General features: G+C 47.5%; 2 protein-coding genes across 3 annotated transcripts; one reads left to right on the forward strand and one right to left on the reverse strand.

Annotated features, from left to right (window-relative positions):
- Positions 1 to 627: 627 nt before the first annotated feature.
- On the reverse strand, positions 628 to 10,458 carry Pmel (premelanosome protein). The gene is made up of 11 exons (XM_090353596.1): positions 10,406 to 10,458; positions 7,193 to 7,296; positions 6,892 to 7,038; positions 5,610 to 5,744; positions 4,816 to 4,977; positions 3,945 to 4,607; positions 2,435 to 2,551; positions 2,183 to 2,267; positions 1,869 to 2,074; positions 1,464 to 1,551; positions 628 to 851 (listed from the first exon to the last, which is right to left on the reverse strand). Exons 1-11 carry the CDS (start codon positions 10,456 to 10,458, stop codon positions 716 to 718), a joined length of 1,896 nt encoding a protein of 631 aa, XP_090209722.1. The 3' UTR covers positions 628 to 715.
- A 3,425-nt stretch (positions 10,459 to 13,883) lies between these two features.
- On the forward strand, positions 13,884 to 21,880 carry Cdk2 (cyclin dependent kinase 2). 2 transcript variants are annotated; one of them, XM_090327136.1, is made up of 8 exons: positions 13,884 to 14,215; positions 14,937 to 15,014; positions 15,130 to 15,250; positions 17,803 to 17,973; positions 19,002 to 19,103; positions 20,374 to 20,517; positions 20,825 to 21,028; positions 21,300 to 21,880. In XM_090327136.1, exons 1-8 carry the CDS (start codon positions 14,100 to 14,102, stop codon positions 21,402 to 21,404), a joined length of 1,041 nt encoding a protein of 346 aa, XP_090183262.1. In that variant the 5' UTR covers positions 13,884 to 14,099; the 3' UTR covers positions 21,405 to 21,880. The 2 variants fall into 2 exon arrangements, with proteins under 2 accessions (XP_090183262.1, XP_090183265.1); XM_090327139.1 differs by lacking the exon at positions 20,374 to 20,517.
- Positions 21,881 to 21,913: the final 33 nt, after the last annotated feature.

Raw genomic sequence — 21,913 nt, forward strand, 5'->3', positions numbered from 1 at the left:
CTTGCGTGCTAGGCAAGCACGCTACCACTAGGCCAAACTCCTGGCCCCAACCCACTGGGATATCTATTAAGTAAGTGCTACATCTCTTTCTTTTTTCTTTTTCTTTTTCTTTTTTTCTTTGACAGTCTTGTGGCATGAACTCAGGGCCTGGGCACTGTCCCTGAGCCTCTCTGAACTCAAGGCTAGTGCTCTAGCTCTTGAACCACAGCAGCATTTTTGGGTTTTTCTGTGTATGTGGTACCGAGGAATCAATCCCAGGGCTTTGTGCATGCTAGGCAAGCACTCTACCACTAGGCCATGCTCCCAGCCCTAATATCTCTTTCTTTTACACCTTACTCCTTCCAAGATAGATTCAAGATGCAAGAAAAACAAAACAAAACGAAAAACCAGGGGCTGGGAATGTGGCCTCATGGTAGAATGCTTGCCTAGTATGCATGAAGCCCTGGGTTTCATTCCTCAGTACCATATAAACAGAAAAAAATGGAAATGGTACTGTGGCGCAAGTGGTAGCCTGCTAGCCTTGAGCAAAAGAAGCTCAGGGACAGCCCCCAGGCCCTGAGTTCAAGCCCCAGGACTGTCAAAAACAAAGCAAAACACAGCACTAGGTTCTGAATATTTATTCCAGGCAATGGTAATCTTCCCTCCAAGGGAAGACCGCAGAAAGCGTAGGCATTGCTGTCAACCCCATGAAAAAAGCAGCAGCACATGAGATCACTCAGACCTGCTGCCCACTGAGGAGGGGCCTGTTCTCACCCAGGGGGCAAGTGCGGAAGACCTGGGGCAGACGGAGCCAGTGGGTGCCGTTGTGTGGCCGCTGAGAAAGGACAGGGCCCCGCTTCCTAAATCTGCGCCTGATGTTGGGAGAAAAAGAGGAGGGGGCTGATTAGCAAAGGAAAAGGCAGCCAATCAGTAGTTCTCAGAAGAGACCTGCCCATATCTCTGGTCTACTTAACCTTGATCCTAAGTCCTTCCCCTTCTCAACCTCCAAGGTTTAACCTCTGTTATTTCTCTAGTTATCTTCATTCTGTTTTTATTTATGAAGTTCTCTGCTTTGAGGACCTGGTCACCTCAGTCTTGATAATCTGCTTTTGTCACAAACAAGAACTCCTGTCCACCCCAATTGCTCCATTCATTAGTAACAACAGCCATCATGCTATTGATTCAGGCACTCTGGAGTGTCTGCCTCAGCCGTGTATTCCCATAGTTCCTCATCCCGACCACTCCTTGAGACAGAGATTCCTTTTTCTACTTCTCAGAGGCTCAGAAAGTATAAGCTACTTCTCCAAGGTCCCACCAGGAAGCCAGGCTGCAACCAAGTCCTATTTAATTCTCCTAGCTCAGGCTCTTTCCTGGGCGCCATGTTTCCCCCAAAAGAAGTGGTAGTTTAGTTCTGTCTCCACTTGAGGAAGAGTGAAAAGAAGTAACAGGGATTTGGAATTTTGGCTGAATGCCAGGGTTCTCACCTGTATATCAAAGATGCAAGCACCACAGCCATCAACACAAGTAAGATACCTATAATCAGGGGAGCCTGCCCAAGGCCTGCTTCTTGACCTACGAACAGAATCCCAGGGAGTGCTTCAGTCAGGGTATGTTTGTTCTCAGCTACTCCTCTGCCTGCTGCCCTTCATCCTGCCTCTTTTTTTTTTTTTTTTTTGCCAGTCCTGGGCTTGAGCTCAGAGCCTGAGCACTGTCCTTGGACTTTCTCAAGGCTAGAGCTCTACCACTTGAGCCTCAGCACCACTTCCAGCTTTTTTCTATGTATGTGGGACCGAGGAATCAAACCCGGGTCTTCGTGCATGCTAGGCAAGCACTTTAACCACTAGGCCAAACTCCCGGCCCCTTCATCCTGCCTCTTGCCAAGTACCTACCAGGTATGATAAGCTGAGTGCTAGCAATTGCCAGGCTATTGGTATCAGCCAGAGACACATTGAGGCAATAGATTCCTGAGCCACTTGTGAGTGCCTGGTGCAGCACCAGCTGGCAAGCTGGGCTTGGTGGCACAGGCTGGCACAGACGCTCGGCAGGGGGCTGACATCCTGGTGATGAAATATCCATACAGGCTTCTTTGGGCAGCCTGGAAGAGATGTAAGCTTGTATCAATGGATCTTGGAAGAAACACAACTTGAAAAAAGAAGCAGCTATCAACCCAAGAGTTAGGACAGCCAGTAGGACCCTCACTCACCCGCCTTGGCAGGACACAGTCAGCTCAAATGCAGCCCCATCGCTGGATGGTACAGCTTGCAGGATCTTGGCGTTTTCAATGCCCTCTGCAGAATTGCAAGAGTACAAATGGGTATTCCTTTACCAGGTTCTTCTAAGCCTAACCCTGTGTCTTCATAGGAAGACCCTATCATTTGCATATTTCCAAGTCATTCTGCCCAAGTGAGCCAGCCCCAGGTAACACCTGTCTCCCAGCCTCAATCCCAAGACTCACGAACAATGTCCAGATTGAGAGAAAAAGAACCATATCGATACAGAACACAATCCAGGGGGACTTGTCTCTTCACCAGCATTAATGTGTCTATGCCATCCAGCAGGGGGCTCAGGGACCCTGGCAGGAAAGGATTAGAGAGGTAAGATTAAAGGACAGACTGGGAAGAAAGAGGCAAAGGAGGCATTTTCCTAAATAGAGTTGAAGCTCCTCGAACCTGGCTTAGAATTAGCAGAGATCTAGGAAACCTCATTGATAAGGAAACCAACACCCAGAAAACAATTTCTACATTATTAGGAGTCACGTAAGAGGAGAACTGGAGGGTTTTCCCGTTTTTCTTTTTTTCCTTTTTTGCCAGTCCTGGGCTTGAGCTCAGAGCTTGAACACTGTCCTTGGACTTTCTCAAGGCCAGAGCTCTACCACTTGAGCCTCAGCACCACTTCTGGCTTTTTTCTACGTATGTGGTTCTGAGGAACCGAACCCGGGTCTTCGTGCATGCGAGGCAAGCACCCTACCAGTAGGCCAAACTCCCAGCCCCTTTTTCTTTCATGCTAGTACTGGGGCTTAAACTTGCAAGCCTGAGCTTTTTCATTCAAGGTTAGCTCTCTACCATTTGAGCCATAACTCCACTTCTGTTTTTTTGGTGATGAATTGGAGATAAAGAGTCTCTAACTGACTTCAAACTGGTCCTCAGATCTCCTTCTCCTGATTAGCTAGGATTATGGTTGTGAGCTACCAGCACCTGACCAAGTATTTTTGCTTTTGTTTTTTAAATCCCCACATGTTTATCATGCTCACACAACACTAAGTTCTGAGTCAGGCACTTGACCTATTTGTGCCCATTTGTACGTATGTTGTGCCTTCCCTCCTCCCTTCTTCCCTCCCCCCCCCCACATTTTTCCCAAAGAAAGAACTCAGGGGTAGGAATTGAGGATATCATGGTCTAAGAAAGGTTACTATGTATTTATTCCTGAACAGAAACTGGCATATAAATATGTAAGCGATCACAGTGTGTTCCCTGGCTTTCTCAGCTGTTCTCGTTAGGGGCAGAGAGGCAACAAACTCTCTCCTCTTAGCTAGGGAAAGACACCAGGTCCCTGAATCTTAAAAGTCTTGCAAATCATGAATAGAATTGTAAGGGCAGCCCCGTGCCTGTGGCTCACACCTGTAATCCTAGCTACTCAGGAGGCTGAGATCTGAAGATCGAATTTTGAAGCCAACCAGGACAGGAAACACTGAAATTCACATCTCTAGTTAAGCACCAGAAAACTGGAAGTGGTGCTGTGGCTCGAAGTTTAGAGTGCTAGCCTTGATCTGAAGAGCTCCCAGGCCCAGAGTTCAAACCCCACAACTGACCAAAAAGAAAAAGAAATGTAAGGGCTTTGGAGCAAGTGAGAGAGCACTGAGAGACTACAGTGCTAAAACAAGTACTAGGTAGCATCTGGGCTCTACCTAACTATTGGAGGAGTGACAAATACCACACACTAATACACCTCACTCACACCCCTCTTACCTGTAGTACTTTCTGTAGGCACAGATGAGCTGGCAACTGAACCTTCAGGTCCAAGGGTGGTTAACTTTCCAGTGGTGGTCACCACCAATTCTGTGGTGGTTATGGGTGCCGCTGTGGCTCCAGAGGGCTCAGCAGTTGACATGTTTGTGGGTATGGTACTTGTGGCCTCTGAACTTGGCACTTGCTCAGGTGTAGTATCCATACCCTCTGTAGTCGGCACCTGTCCAGGTGTAGTATTTATGATCACTGTGGTTCCGGAAGGCTCTGTAGTTAACACTTGACTAGCTGTAGTACTAACAAGTTCTGCAGTGGGCCTTTGCCCAGCTGTGGTACCAGGTGCCTCTGTAGTTGGTACATCTCCATCTGTGGTGCCTGGAACTGGGGAGGACCCACAGGAAGTGAGAGGAATCGCAGCCTGTAGCACCACCCGGGCAGTGACTGGGCCTGACTCCAGGTAAGTGTGAGTGATCGTTCGTTCCCGGGAGATCAGGGTTCCAGTACTGTCTCCAAAGTCCCACGTGAAGGAGAGGTCAGCCCCAGCCAAATAGCCACTGGGGTCATGAAGCCGAAGGGCAAAGATCAAAGGTTGATTTTTCAGGAAGTGCTTGTTCTCTCCATCCAAGGCCTGCAGCTGGGCCACACTCACTGAGAAAGGAACCTGGTCTGGGGTTGGGGGCAGAAAAGATGAGAATCAGGCCTAGGCCACATCTTCCAGGTCTTTCACCTTGGTTCTAAGTCTCACATTCCTCCTCCCAGGCCTTCCTGGCTCCTTCCCCTTGTAGCTAGTATAGTTTCCCCCTTGTCTGTGTGCCTAAGACATCCCACTGTCTCCTGTCTTATGACTGGTCTCGATTCTTTCTTAAACTCTTACCAGTTATGGTGAAGGCTGAGCTGGAGTGAGCAAGAGGGACATAGCTCTGGGCCCCCCGATGGTGGTAGACAGTCACTTCCATGGTGTGTGTACCCAGCATTGCCTGACCTGTCCAGATGCTCAGTCTGGACACTGGTCCCCCCAGAACTTGCCAGTATTGACCTGAATGTTTTGGAGAGAACACAGGAAGGAGAAGACTACTGATCCACGGGGTCCAACGAAAAGGATTCGACAAAGGACAGGAGAATACAGAAGTGCACTGATGATGACCATACGGAAGGTGTGAAATGTTGGTGTGTGTTGACAGGGAAGGGATCATAATGGGAGAAGAGATACAGTGAGGGACAACCTGCCAGAAGGAATGATGGTAGAACTGACGGGAGTAGAGTGCTATGGAAGAGGAAGAAGCAGAGACAAAGGAAGATTTGGAGCTGGGCACTGGGGGTTCATGCCAGTAATCCTAGCTACTCAAGAGGCTGAGATCTGAGGATTGTGGCTCAAAGCCAGTCCGGCAGGAAAGCTCATGACACTCTATCACCCATTAACCACTAGAAAACTGGAGTGGCACTGTGGCTAGAGGGCTATCCTAGAGCAAAAGAGCTCAGGGACAGTGCCTAGGCCCTGCGTTCAAGCTTCACAACAACAACAACCAAAGAAGGAAGGAAGGAGAGAAGGAAAGAAAGAGGAAGAAAAAAAAAAAAGAAGGAAGAAATGAAGGTTAGGGCTGAAAAGAAACGTAATCAGGTAGCAGGAAGTAATGTGTGGAGGACAAGCCAAAGAAGGGAATTTCTTACCCCCAGTCTTCCAGACATAAACAAAACGTCTTCTGTGAGACCAAAGTTCAGAAGGGCAGGGACTGCCATCAGGAAAGATGCAGGCACCATCAGTTTCCTGGGGATATACTGGCTGTCCTTCCCAGACTTGGCTCCCTAAAGGGCAGGCATCGTCACTCTCAAACCCTGGAATTCTTTGTATACACCAAACCCCAGAAAATCGCTACTTGGGATCACTGAGGGGCTCTGGAAAGACTGTCTACCTGGAAAGTACAGTCTCCATGGTAGAAGCCACTTGAGGTAATAATTGGGGATGGGTATATATGAAAACTACAACTTAAGATTCATAATGTGCAGGCTGGGAGTTTGGGCCAGTTGCAGAGTGCTTGCCTAGCATGCATGAAGACCTGGGTTCAATTCCTCAGTACCACATACATAGAAAATGCCAGAAGCGGTGCTGGGCTCAAGTGCTAGAGCTCTAGCTTTGAGAAAAAGAATCTCAGGGACACCGTCCAATCCCTGAATTCAAGCCCCAGGACTGGCACCAAAAAGAAAAAGTAGTCTCGTGAATGTTCCTGTCTGAGTTGAGTTCAAACTGTAATCCTCAGATCTAAATCGCATGAGTAGCTAGGATTACAGGGTGAACCACCAGCTATCTGTGAACTTTTCTGTTCAAAGCTAGAGCTCTCTACTAGTTGAGCCACAATTCTACTTCTAGCTTATGGTGGTCAATCGGAGATAAGAGCCTCATGGACTTTCTTGTGCAGGCTGGCTTCAAACTGTAGTCCTCAGATCTTAGCCTCCTGAATAACTAGGATTGTAAGTATGGGCTACCAGCATCTAGCAGTTTATTTATTTATTTATTTGCCAGTCCTGGGCTTGTGCTCAGGTTCTGAGCACTGTCCTTGGATTTTCTCAAGGTTAGAGCTCTACCACTTGAGCCACAGAACCACTTCCGGCTTTTTTCTATGTATGTGGTACTGAGAATCAAATCAGGGTTTTGTGCATGCTAAGCAAGCACTCAATCACTAGGCCAAACTCCCAGCCCCAGCATCCAGCTGTTTAAAAATAATGGCCGGGGAGTGTGGCCTACTGTTGGAGTGCTTGCCTAGCATGCATGAAGTCCTGGGTTCGATTCTTTGGTACCATATAGACGAAAAGCTGGAAGTGGTACTGTGGCTTAAGTGGTAGAGTGCTAGCCTTGAACAAAAACTCAAGGACATTGCCCAAGCCCTGAGTGCAAGCCCCAGGCCTGGCAAAAAAAAAAAAAAAAAAAAAAGAGTTGGAGTATAGAGTCACTCACCGTTGATGATGGTGGTATTAGCCCAGATAACCTGTCCATCTGGCAGTACCTTTTGGCTTTCAGGGAAAATCAGGACAACAGAGAAGGATGTATTTGCTCCAATCAGTGTAGGCCCATCATTACTAATTTTCAGATCCACCTGGCCACCTGGGAAGGAAAGTACAGTAAGCAGGACTCCCTGGCTTCCCCTCCCCATACATCTCCTCCCTTCCCGCCTCCACAGGTTGCACTTATCCCAGTTATTGCTCCCCTCTTCATCTCATTTCCCTTATGCCTTCCCTCCTAACGTCGAGGTTCCCACCTCTCCAGCAGTCAGATCTCTGGACTTCTGTCCACTCTGGATACAGCTGCCGTTTCCAAGCTGTAGGTCTCAGCTGCCTTGAGACACCAAGCCACTCATGGTCTCTAGGACCTAAAGAAATATGCTGTGAGAAACCTAGGATCGTGTGTGTGTGTGTGTGTGTGTGTGTGTGCGCGCTCGCGCTGATCATGGGGTTTAAACTCAGAGCCTGGGCATGAGCTGTTTTATTCAAGGCAATGATTCTACCACTTGAACCACAACTCCACTTCCCAGTTATTCCTACTTTACTGGGGCTTGGACTCAGGGCCTGGGAGCTGTCCCTGAGCTTTTTGTTAGCAGTCTACCACATTGAACCACAGCTCCACTCACTTCCAAAGTTTTGCTTGTTAGTTAGAGATAAGAGCCTCAAGGACTTTCTTGACTGGGCTAGCTTAGAATGTCAGTCCTCAAATCTCAACCTCCTAAGGAGCTAGGATTTCAGAATGAGCCACGGGCACACAGCTCAAAAATATCCATTTTTCTCCCCTTAGCAATAAAAATCATATCCTAGAGCCTCACTTGTGCCACAAAAGTACACCACCACTGGGCTGTAACTGCCCTGAAAAAGTACCTTTTTAATTAAATTAATTAATTTATTTTTGCCAGTCCTAAGGTTTGTACTCAGGTCTTGAGCATTGTCCTTGGACTTTCTCTAGGCTAGAGCTCTATCTACCATTTTAGCCACAGCATCACTCACCACTTCCAGCTTTTTCTTTTTTTTTTTTTTTTTTGGCCCCCTTCTCTTTCTGGCCCCGCTCGCTCCGGCCCCCGCTCGCTCCGGCCACCACTGCTCGCTCCGGCCACCACTCGGTTGGGCTCCGCTTGCTTGCTTTCGCTCTCTGTTGCTTGTTGCAGTCTCGTCTCTGCCACTTCCGGCTTGGTTGTGTATGTGGAATACCGAGGAATCGAACCCGGGTCTTTGTGCATGCTGGGCAAGCACTTTAACCGCTAGGCCAAACTCCCGGGCCCCACTTCCAGCTTTTTCTATGTATGAGGAATTAAACCTGGGTCTTCATGCATGCTAGGCAAGCACCACTAGGCCAAATTCCCAATCCTTTAAATTAATTAATTAATTTATTTATTTATTTATATTGTCAGGGTAATATATAGAAGGATTACAGTTACATTTTCCAGGTAGTAGGTGCATTACTTCTCACACATTGATATGTTTTTATCCCCATTTCCCTCCCCCTTTAAATTTATTTATCTTTTTTTTGTGGGTCATGGGGCCTGACCTCGGCCTGGGCACTGTCCCTTAACTCTTCAGTTCAAGGCTATCCCTCTACCTCTCGGCCTGGGCACTGTCCCTGAGCTCTTCAGCTCCAGGCTACTACCCTACCCTTGAGCCAAGCCCCACTTATCGTTTTCTAGAGGCTAATTGGAGAAAAGAGTCTCAGGTCTTTTTGTGCCCAGGCTGGCTTAAATTTAATTTTTAAAAATTCAGTATATAAAATGAAAGGTCAATCACTGTGTGTGTGTGTGTGTTCTGGTGCTAGGGTTTGAACTCCAGGTTTGAAAGCTGTGGCTTAAGATTTTTTTTTTTCAATCAAGGTTGGGGTGTGTGTGTGTGTGTGTGTGTGTGTGTGTGTGTGTGTGTGTGTGTGTGGTGTTTAATTGGAGCTATGAATCTCATGAACTTTCCTGTTGGCTGGCTTTGAATCTCAGTACTCCAGATCTTAGCTTCCTGAGTAGCTAAAATTTCAGGTGTGAGCCACTGGCATCCAGCTGTAAGTACAATCTTCTTTTTTGCTTTGTTTTGTCAGTCCTGGTGCTTGAACTCAGGGCCTGGGCACTATCCTTGGACACTTTTTGCTCAAGGCTAGCACTCTGCCACTTGAATCACAGTGCTACTTCTGGCATTGTCTGTGTATGTGATACTGGGGAATCGAACCCAGGGCTTCATGCATGCTAGGCAAGCACTCTACCACTAGGCTACACTCCCATCCTGTAAGTACAATCTTTTAAGAGCTTAGGTGGCACCGGCTGTCTACATTTTTAATCCTAGTTACTTAAGAGACTGAGATATGGAGGGGCTAAGTTTGAAGCCAGCCAAGGTAAAAACCCTGAGACACTTCATATCTAAACCACAGCATGCTGGGCTATAGGTGTGGTTCAATTGGTAGAATATCAGCTAATAAAACTTTGAAATCTGAGTTCAAGCCCCAGTATCCCATGACTGGCACAAAAAGTGAAAATAAGTAAGGGGACAGGAGTTTGGCCTAGAGGTAGAGTGCTTGCCTAGCATTCATGAAGACCAGGGTTCAATTCCTCAGTACCACATATATAGAAAAAAGCTAGAAATGGTGCGGTGGCTCGCTCAAGTGGTAGAGCTCTAGCCTTGAGCACTCAGACCCTGAGTTCAAACCTCAGGACTGGCCAAAAAAAAAAAAAGTAAGCAAATAAAGCCTCGGGGTGAGTGTGTAAGAAGGAGTTATGAACAGAATGTTTCTAGCACAGTAAAAAGAAAAGACCTGAGGGACTGGGAGCATAGCCTAGTGGTAGAGTGCTCACCTAGCATGCAGGAAGCCCTGGTTTCGATTCCTTGGTACCACATACACAGATAAAGCTGGAAGTGGCACTGTGGCTCAAGTGGCAGAGCACTAGCCTTGAGCAAAATTTGGCCAACTACAGTGTCCAGGCCCTGAGGAAAAAAAAGGGCTGGGAGTTTGGCCTAGTGGTAGAGTGCTTGCCTAAGCATGCACGAAGACCCACGTTTGATTCCTCAGTGCCACATAAATAGAAAAAAGCCGTAAGTGGTGCTGAGGCTCAAGTGGTAGAGCTCTAGCCTTGAGAAAGTCCAAGGACAGTGCTCAGCCCCTGAGCTTAAGCCCAGGACTGGCAAAAAAAAAAAAGCTTAGGGTCAGCATCTAGGCTTTGAGTTCAAGCCCTAGCACTGGCATGTGCATGCATGTATATACGCACACACACACACACACACACACACACACACACACACACACACACACACACACACAGAGAATCAGTGAAACTTGCAATCTAAAAAGACAGGCTGTGATAATGTGAAAGCACAGCAGAAACCATCTTCCTCTCATTTTTAACATACACTGGGAGCCCGGGTGACTGCTGGGAACTGATGTGGAATCACAGCACTGATTACCCCACCACAAGAGCAAGACAAGTCATAAGATGCTCCATTCTTTCTCCTCTCCCAACCCGCCCTCCTTGGCAGCATCGGACATTCCAGACCCTCTGGCTGCCACCACCATCCCCCATCCCCCGCCCTTTGCTACTGTCACGAGGCCCCAATCCCCCAGAGTTCATTCATGTGATGCTCAGCTGAGACCCTTCTGCCTGTCTCTCCCAGCCCCAAACATTAATGCTTGGGCTGTGTTCACCCTTCCCCCATTCTAAGTTGGGAAAGTGTTGTCTTCTTCACCTTTTTAATCAAATACATTTTCTTACTCCCCACTGTAAATAACCTATCTACCTGAGACATTGCCTGAAAAAACCCTCATAGCCATTCCCATTTCACTCCATCGGGAGCCTCTGCACCATCAAGCTCACTGCCCAGAATTAATACTACACCTCCACTTACCTCCAACATTAGGATAGGATTATTTTCATGCTTAGTCCCAAATTTTATGTAAGGAAGGAAGCCAGGAGTCCATATCCTCACCAAACCCAAGAGGTTAGCAAAGCCTGAAATATAACTGGTAGCTCCCATTGAGAAGGGTGGGGAGAAACCAAAGCAGGTGTTCAATTGGCGCTGGATCCAGTCCACACACACTCACCTTCTGTGGCTCCCGTAGCCAGCAGAGCACTCAGCACACACAAATGGAGAAGGCACCTTCCCAGTGCCATGTCTATTCCGTTGTTCTCTACAGCAGTAGAAGGTGTTGGGGGGCCCAGAATAAGCCCCTATATAGGAAATGGATTCTCATTTGCATAGCCCTTCCTCTTCTCATGAGAGGGGCGGGAGGATCAGAGAAGCAGACAGGGCTTGAGATTCTGGTCCCAGGATTCCTTTTCCATCCTGCTACTTAATGACAGTTTCTGGCTTGTGGGTCACTCTCAACTTGACACACTCCATTTCTTAGGAGAGAGGTGACTGATAGTTCCCTAACACAGTAACACATACTCCACAAACACAATTCAGCATGGCATAGGGAACCAGTTGAATCATAATCAGAAACCTCTCCAGATATAACAGAACTCAGGCATCCACACACAGCCAGAGATTGTAGTGGAGTAACATTGAGAGATTACTCTTCTGAGGTCCCCAAATTATTTATTTTTGCCAGTCCTATGAAAACACTGTCCTTGGACCCCCCCCCTTTTTTTTTTCTCAAGGCTAGCACTCTGCCACTTGAGCCCCAGTATCATTTCTGGATTTTTTTATGTATGTAGAACCAAGGAATCAAGCCCAGGGCTTCATGCATGCTAGGCAAGCACTCTACCAATAAGCCAAACTCCCGGCCCTAAATTGTTTATTTTTATGATGAAATTCCTGGCTTTTTATTTGTTTAGGGTTTTTAGAGCCAGGATGGCTCTATGTATCCTAGGCCAGCCTCAAACTGTGTTGATGTGGCTGGCCTTGAACTCTCAATCCTCCCACATTTGAGTTCTGAGATCACAGAGACCACATTCTTGACCAAGCTTTCTGATTTTGTTGTTGTTTGTTTGTTTTTTATTTTTGGCTAGTCCTGGGGCCTGAACTCAGGGCCTGAGCACTGTTGTTGGACATTTTCCACAATGCTAGCGCTCTACCACTTGAGCCACAGCACCACTTCCGGCTTTTCTATGTATGTAGTACCGAGGAATCAACCCCAGGTTTTCATGCATGTTAGGCAAGCATTCTACCACTAGACTAAATTAAACTAAACTCCCACTAAACTCCCGCCCCTAGGCCTTCTGTTTTATTTTTTATTTTTGTTGGTCATGAGGCATGAACCCAAGGCCTGGGTACTGTTTGTGAGCTTCCTTACTCAAAGCTAATGCTCTTCCACTTTGAGCCACAGCTCCATTTCCTGTTTTCTGGTGGTAAAAGTCTCACAGACATTCTTACCCTAGCTGGCTTTAAACTGTGATTCTCAGATCTCAACCTCCTGAGTAGTTAGGATTACAGACCTGAGCAGGCTTCTGGCTTTTTTATTTTTCTTTTTTTTCTTTTCTCTTTTGCCAGTCTTGGAGCTTGAACTCAGGGCCAGTGCAATGTCCTTGGGTTTTTCTCAAGGCTAGCACTCTACCACTTGAGACACAGCACCACTTCTGGCTTTTTTCTGTGTATGTGGTACTGAGGAATTGAACCTGACACTTCATGCATGTTAGGCAAGCACTCTACCAGCAGGCCGCATTCTGGGCCCCTTTTGTTTTATTTTTAAAGGCACTCTGGGGGTAGGGGCTGATATCTGTAATATAAGCTACTCAAGAGGCTGAGATCTGAGGATCAAGGTTCAAAGCTAGCCTGCGCAGGAAAGTCCATAAAACATTAATCTCCAATTAATCACTAAAAGGCCAAAAGTGGAGGTGCAGCTCAAGTGTCACAGTGCTAGTTTTGAGAGGAAAAAGTTAGGGACAGTGCCCAGACTCTGAGTTAAGTTCCAGAACTAACACACACACACACACACACACACACACTTAAAAATAAGAAGTTAAAAAGTACCAGAGGGTAAACAGCTAAGCACTCAGACTGAGTTCAAGACCCAGTGCTGGTACCCCCAAATAAAAGACACCGTACTGGGCACCAGTGACAGTGGCTCATGCCTGTATTCCTAGCTACTTAAGAGGCTGAGGTCTGAGAATCAGGGTTTGAAGCCAGCATAGGCAGGAAAGATCATGATTTGTGCGTGTGTGTGTGTGTGTGTGTGTGTGTGCGCGCGTGAAAGCCAGTCCTGGGGTTCCACTTCTGGGTTTCTCTGTTTATAGGGTACTGAGGAATGGAACGCAGGGCTTCATGCTAGGCAAACACTCTACCACTAAGCCACATTCCCAGCTCAGGGTCATCAAATTGTTATCTCTGATAAACCACCAAAAAAAACAAACAACAAAAAAACAACAAAAAAAAGCTGGAGCTGGGGCTCAAGTGGTAGAGTGCTAGCTTTGAACACACAGGTCCCGAGTACAATCTCCAGCAAAATAAAAAATAAATAAATCCAGGTGTCCCTGGCTCACACCTACAATCCTTAGCTACTCAGGAAGCTGAGATCTGAGGATCAAGGTTCAAAACCAGCCCAGGCACTAAAGACCCTGAGACTCCTCTCCAATTAACCCTCAGACAACTAGAAGTGGGGCTATGGCTCAGGGGTAGGGTGGAAGCCTTCAGCTGAAGAGCTCAGGGACAGCGCCCAGGCCCAGAGTGCAAGTCCCACGACCGACAAAAAAAGTCTAAAATAAATAAATAAGGAGGGCCAGGTGGAATTTAATCTCACCCAAAGGGTGGTAAAAATAATGAGTTAGGGACCAGACACAAGGAACTCGAGCCCTTGGGACGAACTTTTTCAACCCAGTCCACAAGGGCAGAAATTGGTCGTGCAGTCCTCGAGAACCAAACGGGCACGGGCGGGGTCCGCGGCGGGCGAGGAGCGCTGGGATCGCCTCGCCCTCTCTGACGTTAGCCAATCGGAACGCGAGGGGGCGGAGCCAGGTAAACGCGGGAAGGTGGGGCGGGGCCTCCGCTGGCGGTCGGGAACTGGTTGGGGTGGGGGGGGAAGCGGCAACATTGTTTCAAGTTGGACAAATTGACAAGAGCCAGACTTAGACCGCGTTCCATCCTGACCTGGGGGCTACGGTGCTGAGATCTGTTTTTCGCCCCCTCTCTTCCGCCCGCGAAAAGTCGGGGCCCTCTTTTCTTTAGGGTTTCCAGGCCCCCAGCTCTAGGAACCGGACAGATTCAACTCGCTAGAGCTTCATGGAGAACTTCCAAAAGGTAGAAAAGATCGGGGAAGGCACGTACGGAGTTGTGTACAAAGCCAAAAACAAGTTGACTGGAGAAGTAGTGGCGCTTAAAAAAATCCGCCTGGACACGTGAGTGGCCTCTGTATCTGGGACTCCTAACTCGGGATCTGCTTGGTTGTGTTCCCCCCACCCCCAACAGGCGGGTAGCCGTCCTGGGACCGGAAAGTAGCCGGGAGGGGCTTTAGTTTTGAAGTGGAGGGGTGGGTGAGTGGCGAACGGCAGTGACTTTCTCTGGGAGAGTGAATATACACCCTGCTATGGAACCCACGGAAAATTTTTCTTCCCGTCCCTGAGCCTGGTCTGTTCCCAAATGTGCAAGCAGAGAGGGAGGAGAAAGGAGGCCGCTGGGATCGGGCCCAGGACTCCTCATGGAATTGGGCTCTGCGAGGATCAGCCGGGAGCACCTTTCCAAAGGCGGAGCCCTGCTCGCTGCCCCAACCCCACCCTCATCTTAGAATTCTTCCCCTCTTTCAAAAGAGTGGCGGTTGGGCCTCACTGGCCCTCTGAGGGAGGTTGGGTGCTGCTCTCACTTTTTTTTTTTGCCCCCTTCACTCTCCAGTATCTTATCTCTGCTTGATTTTACCAGAAGGTTTACTTACCTTCCCTTGAGAAAAGAAATAATGACCGTACTGTTTCCAAAAACCACACACTGACTACCCAGGAATTAACTCTTTGCAGCACCCTGTTTTCTTATCTGAATTTTCCAAGGGAATCCTAGGGTGGTGTCTCTGGCTGGGAAAAGGAATGTTTGTAACCATATTCCCATTTCTGCCTTCCCAACCTTTGTAAGTGAGACTGAGGGTGTTCCCAGTACTGCCATCCGGGAGATCTCTCTGCTTAAGGAACTTAACCATCCTAATATTGTCAAGTAAGTAGGAGGTGGGGAGGGAGCTGATCTGATTGGGAAGGAGGATGAGGATGGGTTCTGTCTGTGTAGCCTGAGTACTTCTCCTTTAATACCATTTCCCTGACCACTTCTGCAGGCTGCTGGATGTCATCCACACGGAAAATAAACTTTATTTGGTATTTGAATTTTTGCACCAAGATCTCAAGAAATTCATGGATGCTTCTGCTCTCACCGGCATTCCTCTTCCCCTCATCAAGGTAATCTTCATTAACTCCAGCTGATTATGCATATATTTTGGGGATACTAAAGGCAGGCAGTTGAGACTGCATGATTTGGCCTGCCTCCCACCTTTCCCCCCCATCCTTTTTCCTTTGATTCTCTTTCCCTGCTCATTAACCTTAGGGTTGAATCAAAAGTTGAAATTCTAGTGAGTCAACCTAGCAGCTCAGGTGGGAGGTCAGATGAAACTAAGATAAATAGGATGGGATTTGAAGCCAGGCCAGTCAGGAGATTCCTTAAAGAAGCCTTTCGCCCCACTAAATGGGGGAAATAACTGTTGTGCCTCTTGTCTGTTTTAATTCTTCATTCCCAGAGCTTGCTTGCTTCTCTCTTTTTTTGTGCTTGTATCAGGCTTGAACTTAAGCCTTAAGCTCATGCTCAGAGCCATGCCTCCATTCTATCTAGCAAAGTGCTGGTTTATCCTCAGATCTCAGTAGCTGGGATAACAAACCTGAGCCACTGATAGTGGCTTTTTTTTGTGGGGTGGGGGGTGCCAGTTCTGGGACTGGAACTTTAGGTCTGGGCACTGATTCCTAGCTTTTTCCACTCAAGACTGGTGCTTACCACTTGAGCCTTAGCTCTACTTCCAGCTTTTTGCTGGTTAATTGGAGATAAGTGTCTCAGGAGCATTCCTCTCCAGGCTTCCTTTGAACTGTACTCCTCAGATCTGTGCTTTCTGAGTATGAAGGATGACAAGCTCTGTACCTTACTGTTTTTTTGTTTTTTTTTTTTGCCAGTCCTGGGCTTGAGCTCAGGGCCTGAGCACTGTCCTTGGATTTTCTCAAGGCTAGAGCTCTACCTCTTGAGCTTCAGCACCACTTCTGGCTTTTTTCTATATATGTGGTACCAAGGAATTGAACCTGGGTCTTCATGTATGCTAGGCAAGCACTCTACCACTACCACTAGTCCAAACTCCCGGCCCCCCTTATTGGTTATTTTGGAGATGCAATTTAGAAACTTTCCCAAGGTGAGGAGAACTATTGGGTGGGGTTGGGGGGAGTGGGAGGAAATGAGGGAGGGGTTCAAAAAGAAATGTATGTGCTCATTATCTTAATTATATAACTGTAAACTCTACATTACCTTTACAATAAATTAAAAAAATGAAAGATTCTTCTATACAGGCTGGCCTTGAATCATGATCCTTAAGATTTAAGTAAGGATTATAGATGTGAACCACTGACTCCAGGCTCCCTAATTAAGTTTATGAACAAATGCTTACTTTTTTGTGTGCTGGTATTTACGTTTTTGTTTGTTTGTTTTCCTTTTTGCTAGCCCTACGGTTTGAACTCTGGGCCTGGGTACTGTCCTTGGACACTTTTTTGCTCTGCCACTTGAGCCACAGCCAATTCCGGCTTTTTCTGTGTATGTGGTATGGAGGAATGGAACCAGGGCTTCTGTGCATGTTAGGGGAGCACTCTACCACTAGGCCATACTCCCATCCCTGTTGTTTTTATTTTGCCAGTCCTGGATACTAAACTCTGTCTAGGCACTGTCCCTGAGCTGCTTTTGCTCAAGGCTAGCACTCTACCAACTGAGCCATAGTGATACTTCTGGCTTATTCTGTGCATGTGTTATTGAAGAACCAAGTCCAGGGCGTCATGCATGCTAGGCAAGCACTCTACCACTAAGCCACATTCCCAGCCTCAATATTTGAGAGTGTTTTTGGTCAGTCATGGGGCTTGAACTCTGGGCCTGGGCATTGTCCCTGAGCTCTTCAGCTCAAGGCTACTACCCTATCCCTTTCAATAACCTTCTGGTTTTCTAGTGGTTCATTGGGGATAAAAGTCTCAGGGACTTTCATGCCCCATCTGGCTTTGAACCTCCATCCTCAGATTTTAGCCTCCTGAGTAAATAGGATTACAGGTGTGAGCCACTGGTACTTGGCTAGTACTTGAGTTTTAACTGTTCTCACTAAGCCTTTTGTTGTTGTTGTTGGTGGTGGGGCTTGCACTCTGGGTCTGGGCACTGTCCCTGAGCTCTTCAGCTCAAGGCTGCCTCCCTACCCCTTAAGCCACAGTACCACTTTCCATTTTCTAGTGGTTAGTTGGAGGTAAGAGTCTCACGGACTTTCCTACTTGGTCTGGCTTTGAACTCTGATCCTCAGATCTCAGCCTACTGAGTAGCTAGGATTACAGACATGAGCCACCTCGCCCAGCCCACTAAGCCTTTTTGCTCATGGCTGGCACTCTACCACTTGAGCTACGCCGCCAACAAATGTTGACCTAATACAAATACACTGAACATCTTCAGTGTGTTAGGTATAGAGTATGTAAAGGATGCATAAGGCTTAGTACTGGAACTGGAGGTGTGTCTCAAGTGGGAGAGTGTCAGCCATAAGTAAAAAATCGAAATGAAAACTTGAGGACTTAAGTTTAACCTTCCCTTCCCCCTAACTTAGTCCCCTTACTGGACTGTTAATAGCTAGGTATGATTAAACACAGCAAAAGTTTTTGTAGTGTTTGGGTAGGTGGGGAAGTGTAGAAAGAAACTAATCTAACTGTGGAGAAACATAATCTTCCCTCTTTGTCAGAGCTATCTATTCCAGCTGCTCCAAGGCCTAGCTTTCTGCCATTCTCACCGGGTCCTGCACCGAGACCTTAAGCCCCAGAATCTGTTGATCAACACAGAGGGGTCCATCAAGCTGGCTGACTTTGGGCTAGCAAGAGCCTTTGGAGTACCTGTTCGTACTTACACCCATGAGGTAAGTCCCTCTTTGGTTTTCTTCTCTGAACATCTTGGGAAGTATTAACAAGTGACTAAAAATAATTTGGCTGGTAGTTTTGCTCTCTGTCTCTCTCTCTTTGCCAGTCCTGGGGCTTGAACTCGGGGCTTGATCATTGCCCTTGAGCCTCTCTATGCTCAAGGATAGCACTCTACCACTTGTGCCACAGTGCCACTTCCAGCCTTTTCTGTAAACCTAGTATTGAGAATTCAAACCTAGTGCTTCATGCTAGGCAAGCACTCTACCACTAAGCCACATTCCCAGCAACAAACACTGCTGACTAATTTTTTTTTTGCAGTTGTGGGGCTTGAACTTAGGGCTTGGGTGCTCTTTCTGAGCTTCTTTGTGGTCAAGTTAGTGCTCTGCCACTTGAACCACAGCACCATTGTCTTGATAGCTAGAACCTCTTAAATTCTAAGGATGTTAGGGTATATATAGAATTCATATTATGAAGTTTAAACATGTCAGATACCAAGCCAGTAAAGCTGGGTGGCAAAGCATTGAAATCATAACCATTTGTCTCATTTTCCAGGAAGGTCCCCAAATCAGGGTTTAGAAAAGAGGGCACCAGCCAGGCGTAGTGGCTCACACCTGTAATCCTAGCTACATAGGAGGCTGAGATCTGAGGATCAAGGTTCAAAGCCAGCCAGGGCACAAAATGACCTGAGACTGTCTCCAATTAACCTCTAGAAAACGGGAAGTAGGGCTTGGCTCAAGGGTAGGGTGGTAGCCTTGAGCTGAAGAGCTCAGGGACAGCGCCCAGGCCTAGTTCAAGCTCCATGACCCACCAAAAAAACAAAAACAAACAAACAAACAACCAAGGTGGCTCCAAAAGCCATTTGATGAAGCTAACTCTGGCTAGAAAGTTATATGCTGTCATTTCTTTGGAGAGTGGAGGGAGGAAGGGGACCTAACATAGGAGCCTGAGAATTAGCAGAGTTCTTTTGAGGATTTGAGGAATGTGAATCTCCATGCCATGTAAACTCCCCTTCCCTCTTGTCCCCCAGGTGGTAACCTTGTGGTACCGAGCACCTGAAATCCTTTTGGGCTGCAAATACTACTCTACTGCTGTGGACATCTGGAGTCTGGGCTGCATCTTTGCTGAGATGGTATGGAGGCTTACCCTTGTCCCACCTAGCCAACTCCTCCTCACCTCTAAGAACAACAGAACCATTCCTTGGTTCAGAACCACGACCTTGCTAACACAGAGTTGTCTAGGGAATCACCAGGGCAGGGGTTGGATAGGGCCATGACCCCTGATATCTAGCACAATGTTAGAAGATCTCCCAATGGACTTAGTGTCTAGTGTACATCTCATATCCCTGAAATGAACTTGTTTTTGCATCCATTCAGCTGATTTAGCTTAGCCTACCTATCTGTATTTGGAAGAATGAGAGCTCAATTTCATGCCTCCTTCATCTGGTCTTCAGACCTCGTTTTGTCCCCGCCCCCCCTTTTTTTTTTTGCCAGTTTTGGGGCTTGAACTCAGGACCTCGGCTCTGTCCTTGAGCCTCTTTGTGCCTCAAGGCTAGCACTCTGCCACTTGAGCCATAGTGCCACATCTGGCTTTTTCTATTGATGTGGTACTGAGGAATGGAACCCAGGGCGTCACACATGCTAGGCAAGCACTCTACTACCACGTCACATTCCCAGCCCCCCGAACCTCTTTTGCTCAAGTGTAGCACTCTACCACTAGAGCCATAGCGCCACTTCTGGCTTTCTCCGTTTATGTGGTACTGAGAAATGGAACCAAGGGCTTCATGCATGTTAAACAAGCACTCTACCACTAAGCCACATTTCCACCCTGTGTTTTCCTTTTTCTGTGCTGGTCCTGGGGCTTGAATGTAGGCCCTGGGCTCTGTTCCTTAGCTTTTTCTCTCAAGGCTGGTGCTTGACCACTTGAACCACAGCTCTACTTGTAGCTTTTTAGTGGTTCATTGAAGAGTTTCATGGACTTTCCTGCCCCAGCTGGCTTTTGAGTTTTGATCCCTAGATCTCAGCCTCCTTAGTAGCTTGGGTGGCATGTACAAACCACTGGCAGCTGGCTCTATAAGCACTGTTGTAGGATACCAGGACTATAGTAAAGCCCATATCCTTCACTCCTGCAGATTTGATCATATCTCCCTCTACCTCTGGCTTCTCAGAATGACGGCTCCATGGAAGGCCTGGCTTTCCGTGGGGAGTTCCCATCTCCTTTAATTCAATAGTGGACTAGCCTGATCATCAATTTATTTTATGGTCCTTTATATGGGTTATCACTGGGGGCTTAGAAACCCTTAGCCTATATAGAGCTATACAGATATAATGTGCATTTATCCACCAGTGTCTTACCTTACAATTGCCCATATTCCTCTCTCAATTCATCAAACAATATCTAAGCACCTAGTGTGTACCCAGCACCATGCTAAGTGCTGTGGGGAACACAGAAGAAATGGAAGACACAGTCTCTGCCCGCTGTGCTCCTATCTAGAAGTGGCTGCATCCCAAGGAGGGGGGATGACCGCAGTGTCTACCCCATACCCCGTGAGTGGCTTGGGATCCCTTTGCTACATGTCAGTGGCACCCCAAACATTCACCCCCTCCCATCCCCACCCAGCCTTGGGGATCTGCAAAGCCATGGTTGGGGGAAGGAAGGAGGGGGCAAGGAGACAGATGAAGGGACTTTATTGTCTCAGGCTCTGTGTGACTGACCCCATGAAAGGCCCTGGGGAGGGAGTCATGGGGCCCTGCTGACCTTTCCACTGCCTGTGGGAACCTCCTTCCTACAAGGGGACAGTTTTTGACTGACGTCAATGTGGGGCTTTGGCCTTTCCTCTTCCCCCATTTTCAGGTGACTCGCCGTGCCTTATTTCCCGGAGATTCTGAGATTGATCAACTCTTTCGAATCTTTCGGACTCTGGGGACCCCAGATGAAGTGGTTTGGCCAGGAGTTACCTCTATGCCTGATTATAAACCCAGTTTCCCCAAATGGGCCCGGCAAGATTTTAGCAAAGTTGTGCCTCCCCTGGACGAAGATGGGCGGAGCTTATTATCGGTAAGAGTCGGGGAGTAGGCAACTGTGAGCCCTCATTCACCTCCCCAGGGAAAGGTTTTTTGGGGATGAAGACAGGATGAGACCCTGAAATCCAGATGTCAGTATTTCCCTAGTTCCTGCTTCTGTCCCTGTTGGGCATGCTGGTTTAGATCTGGAAGGAGGGAAATGAGCACTGGGTAAAAGAGATGGGTTTTCCTGATTTCTGAGATTACTTCCCACTCATGTTTTCCTCTGTTCTGTTACTAAAGTCAGTATATATTTCTCCCTCCAGCAAATGCTTCATTATGATCCCAACAAGCGGATTTCAGCAAAAGCAGCTCTGGCTCACCCTTTCTTCCAGGATGTGACAAAGCCAGTACCCCACCTTCGCCTCTGATGCCCTTCCCAAAGCCCCCATCTCCTCTACCCATCTACTGTGGGCTTCACCTGACTCAGGGCTCTGGGCTATTTGGATTCAGGTGGGCCCCTGATCTATTATGGCCCTTGTAGGCACTGCTCACCTTTCCAACCCGGTTGATTCTGAGGTGGAAGGGAGGAACAGGTTAAAATGAAAGGAAGCTTCAGTATTAGATGCACTTAATGCCCCTACCGCCCTCTCACCCTTTTCAGTCATTGCTGAGGAGGGCTGGTATCCAAAACCAAACCAAACTGTTCTCCCCCTCCATATCAAGTTTGCTATTCCAGTCTCTGAATGTCCCCTAGTTAATATTTGCTTGTGTTGGCAATAACAGGGACCCCAGACGTCCTGCTGCTATTGTTTTGTTTTTGTGTTTGTTTTTGGTAAAGGCCAACTGATAGCAGGGGGCTAAGTTGGAACATTTGAGAAACCAAGCAAAACCAAACCATTTGAAAGGGGGTATAAAGAATTAGGTTAGAGAGAAGAAA

The sequence above is a fragment of the Megascapheus bottae genome, chromosome 2, assembly GCF_031878675.1.
Source record: "Megascapheus bottae isolate mThoBot1 chromosome 2, mThoBot2.hap1, whole genome shotgun sequence".
NCBI lineage: Eukaryota > Metazoa > Chordata > Mammalia > Rodentia > Geomyidae > Megascapheus > Megascapheus bottae.